The sequence below is a fragment of the Scyliorhinus canicula genome, chromosome 2 (genome assembly GCF_902713615.1).
Source record: "Scyliorhinus canicula chromosome 2, sScyCan1.1, whole genome shotgun sequence".
NCBI classification, from domain to species: domain Eukaryota; kingdom Metazoa; phylum Chordata; class Chondrichthyes; order Carcharhiniformes; family Scyliorhinidae; genus Scyliorhinus; species Scyliorhinus canicula.
Genome location: NC_052147.1, coordinates 123529753 through 123549819, shown reverse-complemented (window position 1 = coordinate 123549819; position 20067 = coordinate 123529753). Strand labels below are relative to the sequence as shown.

Sequence of the window (20067 nt, the reverse complement as noted above, 5' to 3'; positions counted from 1 at the left end):
CAATTCTGACAGGGCAGTACTTTGTATTGTACTGGAGTGTCAACCCAAACAATGCGCTCAAATCTCTGAGTCGCAACTCAAACCCAGGAACTCCCGCCACACGGCCAACATCTTCGTTTCTTACTTCAGTATCCTATTGAGGTTTGGGATATATTGGGATAGAAAATGCGTTATAGAGGTTGGATCTGGTACTTTGAGAGACATCTTGGAACAAAATTGATATATATATATGTATAGCCCCCGAACAATCAATCAACTATTTTGTTTGAGTAAATAATCATTATAATTGCTCCAGTAGTTCATGGTATTTAATATCTAAATAGCATTAAATAGCATGATTATTGTTGGACATGCAGAGAAACTAACCAGTTAATCTCAATGCTCAGTAAAGGCTCTTATTTTTTCTGTGGTCAATTTGGTTTGAATAACCTGATCTAACCTCACTAATGTGATAGGAATGAGGCCTCAAAATTATTTCTCTCCCAATATTGTACTATCTGTCAGAGGTTTAGGCCAGCAGGAGATTTTTGTATCTAAATCAGTCCCATTTACTTAGAATAGAATAGGTTTAGATTCAAATTGTTTTTCCTAGCTCGTATAATTGGAATTCAGTCTCACAGCCGTTACAGTAAGTGTGATGTTGGATACTGCAGGGATTGGCTATATGCTGATTTTTCTTTAAAATTTCTGAATAAATTAAGAATGTTCATCGTAAAATCGTTGGATTGGCTATGAGCTGATATCATCCAAAATGGTGGAACGGTGCTGGAATTAGTTTGTGTCCCATGGTAAGGAGAGGAAAATATCCTGGTTCCTTGTCCTATTTGATCTCCAGCAGCCCCTCCCTTGGATTGCATGGATGTGTTCTGCATCTTGCTCAGCCAAACTTCCTCCCCTGTAAAACAGCTGTCACCACGCAATGAATGAGAAAAGCCCGGGTGATGTGCAGGGAAAATATCTGAAGCCTGGTGCTCAAATTGCAAGAAGGCAGCAACAGTTCAGGAGAAATGGAGGAAAACATTCAAGGAAAGATTTTTTTTAATGGAACTTTACTTTGAAATCCAGGTTTGTGGATGGCGAAATTTCCTCCTCCCATGCTGTAAGTTGGTACGTTCACAACGAATGTGATATTTATCAAAGGGATGGGATGGGCGGGGGGAGGGGGGGGGGGGTGGAGGGGAGGTGAGCAGAGGTGAAAATGGCTATGGCCTTTTTAGAACCTCTGTATTTGTGATCAAGCTATAACTGCAGAAAAAGACAACTTACATTTAAAGGCGCTGTATAAATATAGGAAAACGTCCCAAGGTACTTTCAAGGATCGTAATCAGACCAGGAATCTGTTTATCGAGCTGGTGCTTTTAAAACCTTGTGCCTCAGAGATGATGCACTACAGCCTGCAGCAGTGTGTATTGATATTCAGTTAACTTCTCCCAGCCTATGTTGGCATTGTCAGCATATATGTTACCAGGGAATTGCTGCTTCTGAGCAAAGAGAGACAAACCGTTTCAATCAGCTGTACCCCAATGTATTGAGGAAGAGACTGTCTTTCCAATCCGTTGATCTGGGTCCTTTATTACATGAGGGACATTTTCCACTGTTTATGCAAACAGTTAAGCTCAAATCCACAACAAACTTTGCTTTTTATGATGCAACTTAATTTTAGCTTGGCATAAAATTGATATTAATTGCATTACTTTGCAAAGAATTACAGAATCTCTTCAAGAAATTAATGTAATTTTGCACTCGTATTTATGCCAATTTAAAGTCAAATATTTGATGACCGCTATCATCCTTGGATGCTAAGGTACTCTGACAAAGGAATGATCAAGTTCTATTTGTAGCATTGATAGCATTACAATAAAGCATAGTTCAACTTACACGCAGCAGATGTGTCATTCATGGTGATTTTGCCTGCAGTGCAGATAACCATCATGCAGCATTGCTTCACGTTGCTAAGCTGACATTTAGGAATGGCTGTTTGTCCAACTGTGTAGACATGTCGTTGTTGTTACAGTTTTTTATACCAAGTCAAGTCATTAAATTGAATTAAATATTGAAGAAATTAAACTTGCAGTGAAAGGTAAACCAAAAGACTCCTCCACACTTGCATGTTATGAAAGTGATGTCTCTATTAGGTCCATACATTCTAAACCCTCAATATTTTCCATGTCTCGCCCCTCACTTCAGAAATCCAATAGAAAACTTCTGTAAAAGGGACTGTAGAACTTTGATGCATTGTAAAACAAAATTTAATTTGAATTTATATAATGCCTTTCACAGCCTCGGGACACATCAGAGCAGTTTGCAACCAGTAAAGTACATTTGACATGTCCTGTTACAATCTCAGTTGATGTTTTAACTGGACATGAAGATTCCAGAGTATAACCCTGGCTCAAAAGATAGTAACTTTACTTTCCTTTAATAAAATGTGGAGGAAGAGAGTCACAGGACGGCTAATTAATTTTACCAACAAGAAAAAATATTTATTAAACATGAGAAGTTGGGTTATTAAACAATACTCCTTTATTCATAGAATTCCTACAGTGCAGAAGGAGGCCAACTGGCGCATTGAGCCTGCAAGGACATTTCAAAAGAGCTCCCTGCCAAGGCTCAACACCCTGCCCTATCCTCGTAACCCTACCTAACCATTGGACACTTGGAGGCAATTTATCATGGCCAATTCACCTAACCTGCACATCTTTGGACTGTGGGCAGAAACTAGAGCACCTGGAGGCAACCCACACAGATAGGGAGAATGTGCAAACTCCACACAGACAGTCAACTGAGGTTGGAATTGAACCTGTGTCCTTGGTACTGTGAGGCAGCAGTGCTAACCACTGTGCTGCCCACTCTCCCTTATCTTAACAATTACACACAGGTTTTAGGATTAACATTGATTACAAAGTTCATTTTAACCTACAATGATCTCATTAACATACAAAGTCCCTTTTAAGCACACACAATGACTGGTCAAATACACGCACTCCGCTCTGAACCCAAGTTAGTGTCTGTGGATTTCTTCTTAGAATCTCCCAGGTGATTCTCATGTGAGAGTTTTTGAACGCCACTCCCAAAAACACATCTCTCATATGTATGCTGTCCCTTAGCGGTTTACATTCCGAAATCAGACCAGATGTTCCAAATTACACTTTTAAACAAAGCTTCCACTCCACTACGAACAGCAAATCTAGTCCATAATTTTGCACAAACCCCATTACGATTTCCTTGTCATGATTGCTGTGAAAACTGCTCTCAATTGCTTTAACGTCCAATTTTCAGACTGTGTTAAACTGGCGTCAGACGTTTGATTCACCTTTGAAGGCTGCTGTCCCACTTTAAATCTGGTTGCTTCACTTGTCTTTTTAACTCAGAACACTTTGTTTACTCTTCCTTGGAATTCTTCTGAACACAGAAACATACAGAATAAGAGCAGGAGGAGGCCATTCGGTCCTTCAATACCTTGGTATCTGTTCACTTAAATCCAGACCCATGGACATTACTCTTTTCTAGTTTCCTTAACTAGCTGATCTTTAGATTTCTGGCATCTGTTTTCTTAACCATTACTCATGGTATTGTTTTTCTTCTAGCAGAACTGAGAGCTGCCTCCTCTTTGACTACCTACTGCAATCTAGTTAGCTAAACTACAACTTAAAAGCTTCTGTAACTTGCAAGGCCCCAGTTGCTAAGCAACCGCTGCTGCTTTATTTATTCTTCATGCCGTAGCCCTGTCTAAGCCAATGGAAACACAGTTGGAACTTAACCAACCCCTCCACATGCAAACACCTTTGTTCAGCATGGATCTAACTATAGGTTTACCCTTCCAGGCACAGAAACAGAAATAAGGTATGGTTTTAAGTGTATTTAATTTAATGTTTACTAATGCAAATATAAAACTACATTTTGTTATCCTAACAGTTGTCACTGCTGTACTGTAGGAAATCAAGCAACCATTTTATGCACAACAAGCTTTCGCAAACAATTGTGGGATAATTAACATCTGCTTTTATGACATTGAGAGACAAATATTTTCAGGACACTATTATTCTTAACTCCCCTGTTCTTCTTTGAAACAATACCATGTTTTACAGCTATCTGCGGGGGGGCAAGCTGGGCCTCGTTTTAATATCTCATCCAAAAGATAGCACCTCCGACTGCAGCATTCTCTCTGTACTGTGGTGGATGGAGTGTCAGCTTTGATATTTGCCATCAAATCTGAATCCACAGCTGTGAGACTCGGGCAAGAGTTTTACTAGTTGAGCCACTGCTGACAATTAGGAAATAAATAGGAAATACTGAAGTTTGGAAAAGACTCTAATCTGATTTACGATTTACTGTCCAGTGCTAAATATGTTTGTCTATTCCAACTTTCAACTGTTCAGCAAACACACTGCATTAAACCTATCTTTAACTACACTAAAGCACCTCCACCTAAAAGCAAGAGCTCTGAAAAGAGGTGAGTACTCCAATGTACAATAGTCTCGCCATAAAATGGGGAAAATAGTCAGAACCAATCAGTATTTTCCATGTCTGTATTTCGAAATGAAGATGGACACAGCACCTTGAAGACCTGCTGCAGATTGCTAGTTGGAAAACACCTGCTGAAATGATGTATAGAAGTCACTTCGGCAACCATGCTCTGTCCAGTTTTTGATAATCCTCATCTTAGATCATAAATTGCTGCCTGGGGCTTAGATTTTGGTAGGTACTGAACCTTATATTAATGTTACACAAAAGGTTCCATGACACCATTTGCCAACATTGATGAATAGTTAGAAGCAGGAAAGTTTCCTTTCCAGCCCCTTGACCACACTACCCTTTTCCATTCCAGTTTAATTGCCCTTTTGATGATGGGCAAGGATGTGATTGACCAACCAGCCTATCCATGACTGTTGTCCTTCACCCGTGGAAGGGTTGTTGCTTGTGGAAAATACGGGAAGGTTGACGGTACCTGTGGAATCATACTGCAGAATTGTTCCTTGTCCGTTGGAGACTGGGAGGAAAGAAATGCCAGTGGAACTAACAGCCTTACAAAGCCTAAAGTGCTCTTGTGAAATATTCTTTTCAGAAATGTTCACTCCCCTCTGTCTAAGAGGGAGAGAAGCAGCTATAATGAGGTTCCAGTTTTTGTGAAGTGTTTCAACAATGCATGTACTGAAATTAAAGTGAGATTAGCAACCGTTTCTTTCATGTGTGAACAGCCATTTCCATCCCTGAATTTGAAAACTATGATAGAATTTTCAGATGTATCAGGATTAGCCTGATCTTTAATTTGATAGCAAATGCAAAATATTCAAGTCACTTTTGGAGTGTAACTCCAGGAATAATTTCTTAAGCATGGGAACAACTAAATTTATGGAATAGCCTGCCACCTAGTGTGGACACAATTTAGTCTTTCAAAAAGCACATTTGCGATGCCATGAGGCTGTAGAAACTTGGGTTTTCTGCCCGAGGCAAAGGGAAATTCCCTAGGTCCTGAATTTGTTCAAACAACTGGAATGGCTGATTCGGTCTTTTTTCCTCCGCGTTATATTTGAATTATTTCATCTACACAGTTGCGGAGAAAAGAGAATGTATTCTCACCTTGAGAGAAAGTCACTGATGCCAAGTAAAACAGAAAATGTTGGAAACATTCAACATGTCCAGCAGCCTGCTGTGTTTCTAGCATTTTCTGCTTTTAAATCAGGTCTCTAGCAACCACAGTATTTTGTGTTTGTTGATTTGATGCCAGAGTGCATAAAGTGGGCTTTGATTTTATGTTATATTCAATTCTTTATGTGATGTACATTTACCATTTCATGGAATGCTGTCGGTTCTTCAGTTTAGGGATAGTTGCAACGGTTACTGATTTCTAGTGGGAGCTCATAAATATCAACTGCTGCCTCTACTTAAATGTAAATGTGTAGAGATGGTGCACTTTCTTTCCATAATGCTGCAACTTAAAACTATACTAATGTTGACAAATCCCTTTCCAAAGTCAGTCACCCATGGAGATGGAATAAATACCATTGGTTGTAAACCAAGCACAATATTGCTTCCTTAAGTTATCCTTCAGCCAGCACAAGAAAATGTAAATCAAAGTCCAAAACAGAGATGTTGTCCATTATGAGGTTGGACTACTACGTATTCCTTTAGCGTTTTCGTAACAAATTCTCAACATCACCAAGAAATGTAAGTAGGGTATCAGAAGATCCTTTTTCTTCTCTTGTCTCCCAAAGACACCACCCTTCACTGCAGTGTGCTTTCATGGGCATCAGCACTGCTTTCATACTGCACTTAAGTGGTTGTTCTTCCTGTTCAGAGACAGTAGGCTACAGAGTCAGAAGAGAGCAGGGCAGACAGCAGCTGAAGCAAATCCATTTTTTGCTCATCATTCACACAATTGCACGTTCCAACAAGGTTGCCACGTCGCAATGAGGAGGCAAAGGTGGGTGTGTTCATTCCCGTTCACTAACCAATTGGCACATAAATTGTATTTATCAGCTAAACTGCCAATCATGGATGATCTCAGCCAAGTCTGTGGAGAGGGGAGATCAAAAAGTAAATAGTCAGGATCAATACCAGACAATATTCCACAATAGTTAGTGCAAAGAGTCTAGTTCAGAGTAAAACACAACATTTAACATTAAAATTATAAAAATTGTGACTTCTGTTTTGGCGCTGTTCATTTTGTAAAGTTCATTCATGGGATGTGGGCATCGCTGGCTAGGCCAACATTTATTTCCCATCCCTAATTGCCCCTGAGAAGGTATGATGAGCTGCTCTTAAACTGCTGCAGTCCATATGGCACACCCATAGTGCTGTTAGGGAGCAAATGCCAGGATTTTGACCTCGTGACAGTGCAGTAACAACATTATATTTTCAAGTTAGGATGGTGGGTGATTTGGAGGGGATCTTTGCAGGTGATGGTATTCCCATGTGACCTCTGCCCTTGTCCTGATTCTCCATGATAGTGGTTGTGGGTTTGGAAGGAGCTATCTGAGGAGTCTTGGCCAGTTCTTGTGGTACACCTCGTAGACGGCACACACTGCTGCCACTGTACGTCAGTGATGTAGGGAGTGAATGTTTGTGGATGGGGTAGCAATTAAGCAGGCTCCTTTTTCCTGAATGTTGTTGAACTTCTTGAGTGTTGTTGGACCCACATTTATTCAGTTAAGTAGTGAGTATTCTATTACACTCCTAGCCTGTGCCTTGTAGATGGCTTTGGGGAGTCGGGAGGTGAGTTACTCACCACAGGATTGCTAGCCTCTGACCTGCTCTTCAGCTACAGTATTTATATGTTAGTCCAGTTCAGTTTCTCCTCAACGGTAACCCCCAGGGTATTGATGGTGGAGAATTTAGCTATGGTAATGCACTGAATATAAAGGGCGATGGTTAGATTGTCTCTTGTTGGAGATGGTCACTGCCTGGCACTGTGAAATGAATGTTACTTATTCTTAGCTAAACATCTATTTGTTTCTATATCAAATATAGAAATAAATGCAATGAGACATTTATGGCACCTTTTATCTTAGAAGTACAATCTGTTGTATTTGCTCCACTTAGCTATATGTAGCAGGTAACCGTAATATAACAGATCTGCTATCCATTCTTTGCTTTCATGACCTGTTTTGAAGCTGAAGCAGTAAGTTGAACAAATTCACTTGGCCTAATTTTACTTAGTTGCTCAACAGTTAGGATTCCCGTACTGTCAGAAGAAGTTGTATTTGTTATATGTTTATGTTCTCTAAGTTCCATCTAAGCTTTGCTAAAGTAAATAATGAATTAAAGACTTTCATAGACACAGTAACTTATTGTTTAACAAAAGTAAAGCTGATTTATTTTTTAAAATGTCTTCTCTCTCAGGAAATAGTATCTTACATTCAGCTGCAGACAGTGTTACTAGCGCAGTCCAGAAAGCCAGCCAAGCCCTGAACGAACGTGGTGAAAGGTTAGGCCGAGCCGAGAAACAAACTGCAGAGATGATGAACAGCTCCCAGCAATTTGCAGAAACTGCACATAAGGTGAGCAACCTTAAAATCATCCTTTCAAGACCCAGGCTTGAATCTTCCTGATTGAGAAGCATGAATTGACTAGTTTTGATTTTGTTAGTTGTTCAGTTATTTTCTTGGCTACCACTGTGCCATTTCCCCTCTGTCGCTTTTTGTGTGTTTTTTCATTGAAGTAAGTAATACTCATTGTTTTGATTCACTAATGCAAAGTCTCGGATTGTAGTGATTGATCTTTTGTTACTTTAAAAAAATAATTTAATGCTGATGAGAAACGGCTCTCTGACTTGACCAGGTGTCAATCTGATATAGTTAGGGGAACGGGTTATTGGGAAGTCAGGGATTAGGAGACTGATCAGCAATGGAGAGTTCTGCTCTGTCCTGCATTTATGTGAATTTTAAATATCTTGGGCCACCAGCAAATACAAAGGACAAAAATAGCTTCTTTGAGTAGTACTGATCTTTCCATATTGTTGGCTGTGTGCTTAATTTGCCATGGACGGCAAAACATATTTACACAATATTAAGATTGTATAACTCAACTTTTTACAACTGTTTCAGCTCAGCCTTCCAGTTTTGTGATCATCTTTTGCTTCATTAGAATTCCCAAAGTGGGACCTTTTGTGTCCACTGTGTGATCTTACACTTTTCCTTTAGTTGTCTGACATCACTGAATGACGACACCAAAGATCACTTTTGCATTGGTGGGAAGTTCATTAACACTTGCATCATTCCTTAGAATGAATTGAATATATGAGCACTGTTAAACCTTTCATTTAAAAATGAACCCTAATCCCATTCTGTTCTAGCTTGACACTGCTTAAGCCCTTCATATCCCTATCAAATATCAGTCCTATCACCTATGTCAGGCTTTTCATGTTACCATTGACATAAGTTTGAGCATTGGTGTGTGTGAGAATTCTGATGTAGAAATAGTATATTTTGGCATTGTTATGGGCCAGGGTTTAGAGAACCCCAAAGTGTATCATGGAGTTTACCTGACCCACAACTTTTATTAGATATTAGCAACCATTAATTCAAATACAACCCCCAAAGACTACAACACTAAGTCAACCTTTAAACTTTCCTTTTTAACATACATACGACTTAAAAACAAAACCTTTATCAGAAGCACATCAGGTTAAAGTCACTACTGATAACATTTATAATTCTGAATTTACCAAATGATCAAGAGATAGTATTTTGATGGCAGAAAGAACAACAGTACACCTGCTTGGTCTGGCTTCAGCTCCAACACTGAAAACGAAACTAAAGCACACGCTGCAGCCTGCTCAAAAGCGAAAGTAAAAAGCTGACACCCAGCTCCACCTATTCTCTGACATCACTGCAGTAGTAAACACTCATTTCTTAAAGGTACTCTCACTACAGATAGATATACACACCCATTTATAAACACTCATTTCTTAAAGGTACTCTCACATGACAGTATGATTAATGCAGATTGATGCAGTCTGTAATTTAGTACGTAATAGTAATTTAGCAAACTCCCGGGTTAGGTTGCTGTGAACTGCAGCTGTCTAATTGCTGTTGGTGGTGAGACCATGTCCTCCAGGGGCCCCCCTCCCTTTGTGCCACTAGAAGAAACCATTCGATGACGTTCACTTAGCCTCACCAGCCTCCTGAAGTAGCTGCTTCATTAAGTTCTGATTTGTTTTAGTTGAAACATGTTGGTGCATCTTTCCACTCATTCAGGACCTCGTCATTGCCATCTTTCCGACAAACCTTTTTTGGGTGTAAAAAGCTGTCATTGTTTCCTATTGAGACCACACAGTCCGTGTTGAGTCCAGGAACAGTGAAGGTCCAAACACACAGGAGAGGAGGCCAGGAAGGATAATCCCACATCAATGAGCTGTGAAAGCAGGCGAAGAAAGATCAATTCTAATTTCACTGTAAAATTGAGACTGTTTTGAAGTGATCAGGGCATATTGAATAAAGGTGGATCTTTGGAGGAATGTTGTACAAAAGCAAGAACCTCTCCAGGGGACATCTGTAACAGCTAAGGAAACTTAATTTTTGGAATATATAATTTGATTTTGGGATGACCGTCTCCTAGTCTCAATTAAAGTGAAAGTTGCCAGAGGACCATAAGTTGCTCTCCACTTTGTGTGTGAGAGAGAGCTGACTGGTGGTGATTTAATCTTGGGGTCACCACACCTCAGGCTCAAATTGAACCTGCACTGTTGGCATCACACTGCATCACAAACCAACCTTCCAGCCAGCAGAGCTAACCGAGAGTGAGGGGAGCAGTTTATCATGCACCATATTAACTACTTTTGAATTTACAAAATCTCTTAAGGGCATATTCAAAATCACATTGACAATTTACCTAATGCTACACGTTTGTGCCTTAACTAGCTTTTCAGTTTTAAACAATAAATTTGGGAACAAATGCATAACCCTAAAAATCATTTTTTTAACCTTGGTCCCTGAACTGACCACTCATCCCTTCAGCAGAATGCTCTCTTGCTCACACTGCAGAGCACAACAGTAGCTGCCAGCACTGATCTACTTTCGTAAACACCCATTTCCTCTAAACTGATTTGTGACAAGGTATATACACTGACATATAAAATGTAATTGTTTCCATTTGTATTTGCCTTCCCTTCATGAAATGCAAATTACAGCTGCATATTTTCATACAGATATATGGTAGGAGAAAATGTTATTGATATCTCAGCTTGCAGCCCATTTTGAGGCAGTTTAGGTAAGATGTAGAACATATACAGTTATATTTTGGCTTACACATGCAAAATACTGGGTTAATGAAACTGAGCTTAATACTCTCTTCCTGTCCTGTGATATAAATTCACTAGAGGTTACACCTGAAGAACGTCATTATATTCCTCATACAGTCTTTGCACTTGTTTACTCTTCAAATAATAGCCTTTCTATGCTCCCTGCAGTTTAACTGGAATTGTTTTGTTAAAGCAAAACCATTTGGTCCCAGTCCCCAACAGTATGATCAGAAAGAAACCCTGTTTTGCGTTGTTGTGGTTCTATTTATAATTGTCTTTGTTTTGGTATTGCTGTGTTCTTCCACTTAAAATATGGTTCAGCATCCCTGGATAGGAGAGTGGGTAATGATTTGCTCCCAGACCTCTTCAGTAAGTAGCTATTGAATGTTCATGAACAGGTTGAGGTGAGTCATCCTGTCTGTTTTACCTCCCTCTTTTTAAAAAAATAATCTTTATTGTCACAAGTAGGCTTACATTAACACTGCAATGAAGTTACCATGAAAATCCCCTAGTCACCACAACCGGCACCTGTTTGGGTACACGGAGGGAGAATTCAGAATGTCCAAATTACCTAATCGCACGTCTTTCGGAACTTGTGGGAGGAAACCGGAGCACCCGGAGGAAACCCACGCAGACACGGGGCGAATGTGCAGACTCCACATAGAAAGTCACCCAAGCCGGGAATCGAACCTGGGACCCTGACGCTGTGAAACAACAGTGCTAACTACTGTGCGACCGTGCCGCCCTTTTCCTTACTGTGACGAGTTCCCCAGCATTAACTTGGTAAATTTCTCTGCCATTGTCCCAGGTAGTAAACTCAAGCTCTGCAATATTATCAATTGTGTTAATATCTGTTACATCACCTCCAAACATTCCGAGCCTTTCCTGGGCTGTTTTGACAAAGTGAAAAATGACATTTGCTCGAGCCTTTTCCACAAAGAATGCACAAGACATTTCTTGCCTTTGCCTCTGGCAAATTGCTTATTTTTCTTGTAGTTTTGGATTTTAATAAAAGTTATCAAATTTAAGTCAAGTGAACACGTATACAAGTCTAAATAAAACAAAAAGACAGGGAAAATGCACAAAGTGTGCGTCTAATAATGCATTATTGCTGGTTCTGCTTCATGTGATCTATGGTGACGTCAGCGGAGAGCTTGCAGCAACAAAGAAATATAACTCTGAAAGAATTGCTGAGAATTTGATTTTAGGTTGCAATATGTTCAAGTAACCTCAGATCCACTCATTCGAATCCAACACCAGCCACGTTTCCAAATGTGCACCTGATCACAAGTTTCATTTCTTCCTCATGTTGCACAAGCTGAATCTGCGATCATGCGGCATGGGCTGAGCTCATCGAGCCTTCGTCAGGGGGCTGAGCTCGTCAGCCCTGCCTCAGGGTCCTGAGAAGTATTTGCAACTTTAAGTTGAGTGATTCGCCGCTCCTCATATCGGAAGTTTCAGGCCGATGTTTGGTGATTCATGCCATGGGCAGCAAAATGACCAAGAGCTGGATATTTATAGGAAGCTCGGCACACACACTGGCCTGTTTGGAACCTGAAATTAATTAACAAGTTGTTGCAATAGAAGTAAGATTACAGGGCTTCGCAGACACCAAATCTCCCGCTGGCAGTGGCTTGTCCCCAGTTTAGAGCCTCACGTAAGTCCGGACTGGAACAATTCAAGATGTATTGAAGATATATCAAGCCAATTAATTAAAATGACAGCCAACCAACAAAATTGAAAGTGTGGTTCAAGTGATGTTTCCTCTGTGTATTAATAGTAGAATAAATCTCATGGCAAAGTATTTCAATAGGATGAACACACCTGACTGATGAGTAACAATATACAATATTTCTAACTGGAATCTAAACCACAACCCAGCAGAATAATTAAGAAGCTTTATTACAGTCCAAAGAAATATCTGTCTTAGATGTAATATAAAATTGAAAAATGCAGCACTTAGAGACGGGCGATAAATGTTGGCCTTGTCAGCAATGGCCATATCCTGTGAATAAATAACAAGCCTGCATTCCCACTCCTATATTAAGAATAATAGAATGTATGGCATATGAGCAACACATGATCTTGACATGGCAGTTTGCAACTAGCTATTATCAAGAAATGAAGGCAAAATCGAGCAGCCTCTGCTGTCATTTTCCCAGTAGATCTAGAATTCTACTGAATGAGATGTTGTTTATGACTGACCTTACTGAGTACCCCCAAGCATGAAACTGTCTATGGCAAAATATTAATTTCAGCAGTGAGCACCTGAAAAATCCCAGCATTGCTGTCCTGGTCCCTGTTACGTTTCTTGCTTTAAAATCTCTGAGCATTGGCCTTTTTACAAGTTATTTTAACCACAATATGGCCCTTGGTGTTTTTTTCATTCATGATAAATAAAGACTTATTTTACTATTCACATACTGAAGTGTGTAAAGTTCTAACAATATAAGCAAAAAACAATACACTGCAGATGTTGAAAATCTGAAGCAAAAATAAGGTTAGAAATACTTGTTGTGCCTTAACCCGTATACGGTGGATAAATAATAAAATAAATAGATAATTGCTTATTGTCACAAGTAGGCTACAATGAAGTTACTGTGAAAACCCCTAGTCGCCACATTCCGGTGCCTGTTTGGGGAGGCTGGTATGGGAATTGAACCCGCGCTGCTGTTTTATTCTGCATACAAGCCAGCTGTTTAGCTCACTGTGCTAAACCAACCAGGATGACTGAGACCCAGTTTCACACAATGATTCAATATTTATTCACTATCATAAAATTGTTACTGTTAATCAATCTCTCACACATACACAGACTTACGTCAAACTACAAAGCTATTACGCACAAGACCTTAACCTAACTTCAGAGTGGCTAGCAAGTACCAGATAGATATTGGCCTTTATCTGTATCCTGAATCTTGTAGTCCTCAATGTTCAGTCCTTGTACTGGTCTGCTCCTGGCTCTGGTCTTCCTTCAGTTGGTCGGGTTGTGGTCTCCTTTGTTGACTCGTGAAAGTCACTGTTATTGGTTGCTACTGCAGAGAGAGATTCTAAAGTTGTGCAGCACCTTTTAAACCTGCTTGAATTTCATCCTCTTTGGTGGGCGGTCTCTGGGTCATTTGCCAATCAATTGATCAGGGTTTGATCAGCCTGATCAATCAAGACCAATCAGGGGTTGCCACATCAGTTTTGGGGTGTGCACTCAATGGCCATGCCTGGAAGTGTTGGGAACATGTAGGCTTTCCAAATAAGGAGCTTGTATACCGCCGTGTCTGGTAAACAAGTGTGAATGGCGGGACAGATTGGTGGGAGGTGGGGTGGAGGTAGATCCTTGGTGCTTCTTGCACCCAGGCGATAAAGATGTTTCATTTTTTTTCGCATGTGCATTAAGTATATTCATGGATTGATTTGTTCTGTGGTAGATCGGTCTCTCTCCCTTCAGTGGTGATCACTGAATACTCAGATTGTTATCCCGAACGATGCCCCGCACTTTGTTGATTTGACACTAGAGTCTGGCCCCACCCTACATCCGCCATGGAGGTTAGATACAACACACAGATACAGCAGATAAAAAATGTTGTAAGCGCATGTCCACTGCCAGAAAGGACGATATAAAATTTAAGAAATCCCAGTCAATTCACCTTCCATGTTGTGGAAGGTCCTTTGGAGGGAAATGATCTCTTTTCAAGCATATTTGGTGAGGTCAGCAAGAGTGGAGAAGCAGAGGCTGGTGAACTCTATTCTTGAAGTGGACCACCAGTCCTCACTTGAGCTTATCCCACAGTTGCTGGCAAGTAGGAAAAAGCTGCAAACGTCATTTGACCTATTGTCGCCTGCAGGACGGTGAGCTAATTTCAACACTCAAAGGGCATGTTTTACGAATGCAGTGAGAAGGCTAGTCGTCTTGGCTCACCAGTTTAAGCGGCAGGCGACCTCCCGGGAGACCTTGTTCCACCTCACCTCGCCTCAGGTTAATGTGTCTTTTGAATAATTCTATCATAATCTTTACAGATCAGAACCTCTGTCAGATGGATCGGCCATGCCTAATGTTTTGGACAGCTCATCCATCGCAACGGTGGAGGTGGAATGGAACGGCATGTTGGAATGTCCGTTAAGCTCTGATGAAATTTGTAAATGCATTGGTTTGATGCAAACTAGCAAAGCTCCTGGTCTGCATGACTTTACAAGTGAATTCTATGTGATGTTCTCTGAGCAACTGGTGCCTTAAATTCTGGACATATTTAATGACTCCTATCACAGAATTCGTTGCCCTCCAGCGCCACACAGGCAAAGTCCCAACAGAGTGTGGGTCGTACCAACCTACCTCACTGTTGAACGTGGATGTTAAGTTACTTGCCACAGTGCTGGCGCTTTAGCTGGAGCCCTGCCTCTCAAATGTAATCTCGGAGAATCAGATGGATTTTGAGAGGGGTCGACCATTATCGGCCAGTGTACGTTGCCTACTAAATGTTGTCCTTTTTTCCCCCTCCAGAAGAAGGCATTTGACAAGAGTGGAGTGGAAGTATCGGTTTGAGATTCTTGGGAGGTTCGATTTTGACCACAAATTTATTTCTTGGATTTAGCTACTGCATAAGGCCCCCACTGGTAGTATTCGTACAAATATCCTAAATTCTGATTATTTCTCATTGAATAGGGGCACGAGACAGGGATGGATGTCCACTGTCCCTGCTTCTACTTTCATTGGCAATAGAGCCACTCGCTAGAGCGGTGACATTAAGTGGAGAGGTATAAACTGGGGCGGAGTGGGTGTCCCTATGCATGGATGACCTACTTCTCTATATTACAGACCCAGTCCCCTGCATGGACGAGATAAAGAAGCTGCTTCGTATTAGTGGCTCCTTCTCGGGTTTCAAATTGAACTTGAACAAGAGTGAATTTTTCCTGGTCAACCCCCGGGAAGAGAGTCCAACTGGGGGCATTGCTTTTTTCCCTTGCCAAGACCAGCTTTCATTACCTGAGCATCTGGGTGGCCCACAACTGGGCCTCGCTTCATAAATTAAATTACACTAATCTGATGGTTAGTATCAAAACACACCCACAGAGGTGGGATAACCTCCCCCTATCCTAGACGGGTAGGGTTAAGACTGTTAAAATGAATGTGATCCCGAGATTTTTATTTCTTTTTCAATGTCTCCCCATTTTTCTCCCCAAGTCCTTTTTTGTTAAAATTAGTAAATTTATGTCCTTTTTTATCTGGACGAGTAAGACTCCAAGAATCCGTGGGGTTTTACTCCAAAGAGACAGATAATAGGGGGGCCTGGCCCTATCTAATTTATTGTTTTGCTTTTGGAGAGCCAATATTCGGAAGATATTGTTGGGGTTTAGCGATCCTGGTTCCAAATGGAAGCAAACTCCTGAACTGCTTCTAGTCTTCGTGCAAGAGTAACTGTAAGGTAGCATAGTGGTTAGCACTGTGGCTTCATAGCGCCAGGGTCCCAGGTTGGGTTCCCTGCTGGGTCACTGTCTGTGCGGAGTCTGCACATCCTCCCCGTGTCTGCGTGGGTTTCCTCTGGGTGCACCGGTTTCCTCCCATAGTCCAAAGACGTGCAGGTTAGGTGGATTGGCAACACTAAATTGCCCTTAATCTCCAAAAAGGTTCGGAGTTATTTGGTTAGGGGTATAGGGTGGAAGTGAGGGCTTAAGTGGGTTGGTGCAGACCCGATGGGCCGAATAGTCTCCTTCTGCTCTGTATGTTCTATGCGCCATTACCTTTTTCACTGGTGAGATTTTCCTCTAATCCAGTGATGGTCTTCACCCTGAGGGTGTGGAAGCAGTTCAGGCAACATTTCCAGCTTAGGTCCCTGTTTTTGCTGACTCCTATCTGCAATAACAACCTTTTCCTACCAGCTGGTTTGGACTAAGTTGTGGGACGGGAACTGTTTGGAGAGGTTTGGGAACCTGTTCGTGGAAGGGAGGTTTGCTACTGAGAAATTCCAACTGCCTGGATCCACTTCGGGTATTTTCAGATTCGTGCCTTTTTGCGCAAGGCTTTGCCCTCCTTTCCTTTGGACCCACCTGCTTCCATGTTGAAGAAGATTCTGTCTCTGACTGGGCAAGAGAGGGGTGTCTATTTTGGACATATATGGCCATATCCTTTCAGCAGATTCTGCTCTGCTAAATGAGATGAGGGCGAAATGGGAGGGGAAATTGGTTCCCATTCTTAATGGTGAGGTGTGGAATGAGGACCTTCATAGGGTCAACGCCACATCTTCATGTGCTTGGTTGAGTTGGATTCAATTCTCCATGTTCGGTGGGGGGTTGTCCGCACTCTTGAGCTTTTTCCTCTTGCTTTCACATCTTTGGCCTTCGACATCTGTTCTACTTTAAAATCAGCTAGACGTTGGTGAAACAGATTTTGCCATCATGTTCCTCCTGCAGAATGTGGGAGGAAAGGGTCACCTCTAGTGTCCCTTCTGACTACATCTGCGGGAAGTGCACCCAACTCCAGCTCCTCGAGAGTCGCGTTAGGGAGCTGGAGCTGGATGAACTTCGGATCATTCGGGAGGCGGAGGAGGTTATTGAGAGGAGTTATAGGGAGGTAGTCACACCTCAGGTAAAAGAAGAAGGTAGATGGGTTACCGTCAGGGGAGGGAAAGGGAACTGGCAGGCAGTGCAGGGATCCCCTGTGGTCGTTCCCCTCTATAACAAGTATACCGTTTTGGATACTGTTACGGGGGACAACTTACCAGGGGTAAGCAATAGGGCACAGGTCTCTGGCACAGAGTCTGTCCCTGTTGCTCGGAAGGGAAGGAAGAAGAGGAATAGAGCACTTGTCATTGGGGACTCCATAGTTAGAGGAACAGACAGGAGGTTCTGTGGGAACGAAAGAGACTCACGGTTGGTGTGTTGCCTCCCAGGTGCCAGGGTTCGTGATGTCTCTGATTGTGTTTTTGGGATCCTTAAGGGGGAGGGGGAGCAACCCCAAGTCGTGGTCCACATAGGTACCAATGACATAGGTAGGAAGAGAGATGGGGATTTGAGACAGAAATTCAGGGAGCTAGGGTGGAAGCTGGGAGCTAGAACAAACAGAGTTGTTATCTCTGGGTTGTTACCCGTGCCACGTGCTAGCGAAGTGAGAAATAAGGAGAGAGAGGAGTTGAACACGTGGCTACAGGGATGGTGCAGGAGGGAGGGTTTTGGTTTCCTGGATAATTGGGGCTCATTCTGGGGTAGGTGGGACCTCTACAAACAGGATGGTCTTCACCTGAACCAGAGGGGTACCAATATCCTGGGGGGGAGATTTGCTAGTGCTCTTCGGGGGGGGGTTTAAACTAATTCAGCAGGGGGATGGGAACCTAAATTGTAGTCCCAGTGTACAGGATGTTGAGAGTAGTGAGGTCAGGGATAGGGTTAAAAGTTAGAAAGAGGGCACCGGCAAGCAGGACGCTGGTTTGAAGTGTGTCTACTTCAACGCCAGGAGCATCCGGAATAAGGTGGGTGAGCTTGCAGCATAGGTTGGTACCTGGGATCTCGATGTTGTGGCGATTTCGGAGACATGGGTAGAGCAGGGACAGGAATGGTTGTTGCAGGTTCCAGGATTTAGATGTTTCTGTAAGAACAGAGAAGATGGTAAAAGAGGTGGGGGTGTGGCATTGTTAATCAAGGAAAGTATTACGGTGGTAGAAAGGACGCTTGAGGACTCGTCTACTGAGGTAGTATGGGCTGAGGTTAGGAACAGTAGAGGAGAGGTCACCCTGTTGGGAGTTGTCTATAGACCTCCGAATAGTTCCAGAGATGTAGAGGAAAGGATTGCAAAGATGATTCTCGACAGGAGCGAGAGTAACAGGGTAGTTGTTATGGGGGACTTTAACTTTCCAAATATCGACTGGAAATACTATAGTTCGAGTACTATAGATGGGTCAGTTTTTGTGCAGTGTGTGCAGGAGGGTTTTCTGACACAGTATGTAGACAGGCCAACAAGGGGCGAGGCCACATTGGATTTGGTACTGGGTAATGAACCCGGCCAGGTGTTAGATTTAGATGTAGGTGAGCACTTTGGTGATAGTGATCACAACTCGGTTATGTTTACTTTAGCAATGGGCAGGGATAGGTATATACCGCAAGGCAAGAATTATAACTGGGGGAAAGGCAAATATGATGCTATTCGGCAAGATGTAGGATGTATAGGATGGGGAAGGAAACTGCAGGGGATGGGTACAATCGAAATGTGGAGCTTTTTCAAGGAACAGCTACTGCGTGTCCTTGATAAGTATGTACCTGTCAGGCAGGGAGGAAGTTGTCGAGCAAGGGAACCGTGGTTTACTAAGGAAGTTGAAGCACTTGTCAAGAGGAAGAAAAGGCTTATGTTAGGATGAGACATGAAGGCTCAGTTAAGGCACTTGAGAGTTACAAGTTAGCCAGGAAGGACCTAAAGGGAGAGTTAAGAAGAGCGAGGAGAGGACACGAAAAGTCGTTGGCGGATAGGATCAAGGAAAGCCCTAAGGCTTTCTATAGGTATATCAGGAACAAAAGAATGACTAGAGTAAGATTAGGGTCAATCAAGGATAGTAGTGGAAAGTTGTGTGTGGAATCAGAGGAGATAGGGGAAGCGTTAAATGGATATTTTCCGTCAGTGTTTACACTGGAGAAAGACAATGTTGTCGAGGTGAACACTCAGGTTCAGTCGACCAGGCTAGATGGAATTGAGGTTCAAAAGGAGGAGGTGTTAGCAATTTTGGAGAATGTCAAAATAGATAAGTCCCCAGGGCCAGATGGGATTTATCCTAGGATTCTCTGGGAAGCCAGGGAGGAGATTGCAGAGCCTTTGTCCTTGATCTTTATGTTGTCTTTGTCGACAGGAATAGTGCCAGAAGACTGGAGGATAGCAAATGTTGTCCCCTTGTTCAAGAAGGGGAGTAGAGACAACCCTGGTAATTATAGACCTGTGAGCCTTACTTCGGTTGTGGGTAAAATGTTGGAAAAGGTTATAAGAGATAGGGTTTACAATCATCTTGAAAAGAACAAATTGATTAGCGATAGTCAACACGGTTTTGTGAAGGGTAGGTCATGCCTCACAAACCTTATTGAGTTTTTTGAGAAGGTGACTAAACAGGTGGATCAGGGTAAAGCTGTTGATGTGGTGTATATGGATTTCAGTAAGGCGTTTGATAAGGTTCCCCACGGTAGGCTATTGCAGAAAATAAGGAAGTATGGAATTGAAGGTGATTTAGCGGTTTGGATCAGTAATTGGCTAGCTGAAAGAAAACAGAGGGTGGTGGTTGATGGCAAATGTTCATCCTGGAGTTCAGTTACTAGTGGTGTACCGCAAGGATCTGTTTTGGGGCCACTGCTGTTTGTCATTTTTA

The 20067-nt window shown here is 42.1% G+C and overlaps 1 protein-coding gene across 2 annotated transcripts in view; it reads left to right on the top strand.

Annotated features, from left to right (window-relative positions):
* Positions 1-20067, top strand: part of stxbp6 (syntaxin binding protein 6 (amisyn)) — a 354356-nt gene that overhangs the window by 320592 nt on the left and 13697 nt on the right. For both annotated transcript variants that reach the window (XM_038786189.1, XM_038786182.1), the window contains exon 5: positions 7843-8000. In XM_038786189.1, coding sequence (XP_038642117.1) covers positions 7843-8000 — 158 coding nt within the window. The remainder of the gene's footprint in view (positions 1-7842; positions 8001-20067) is intronic.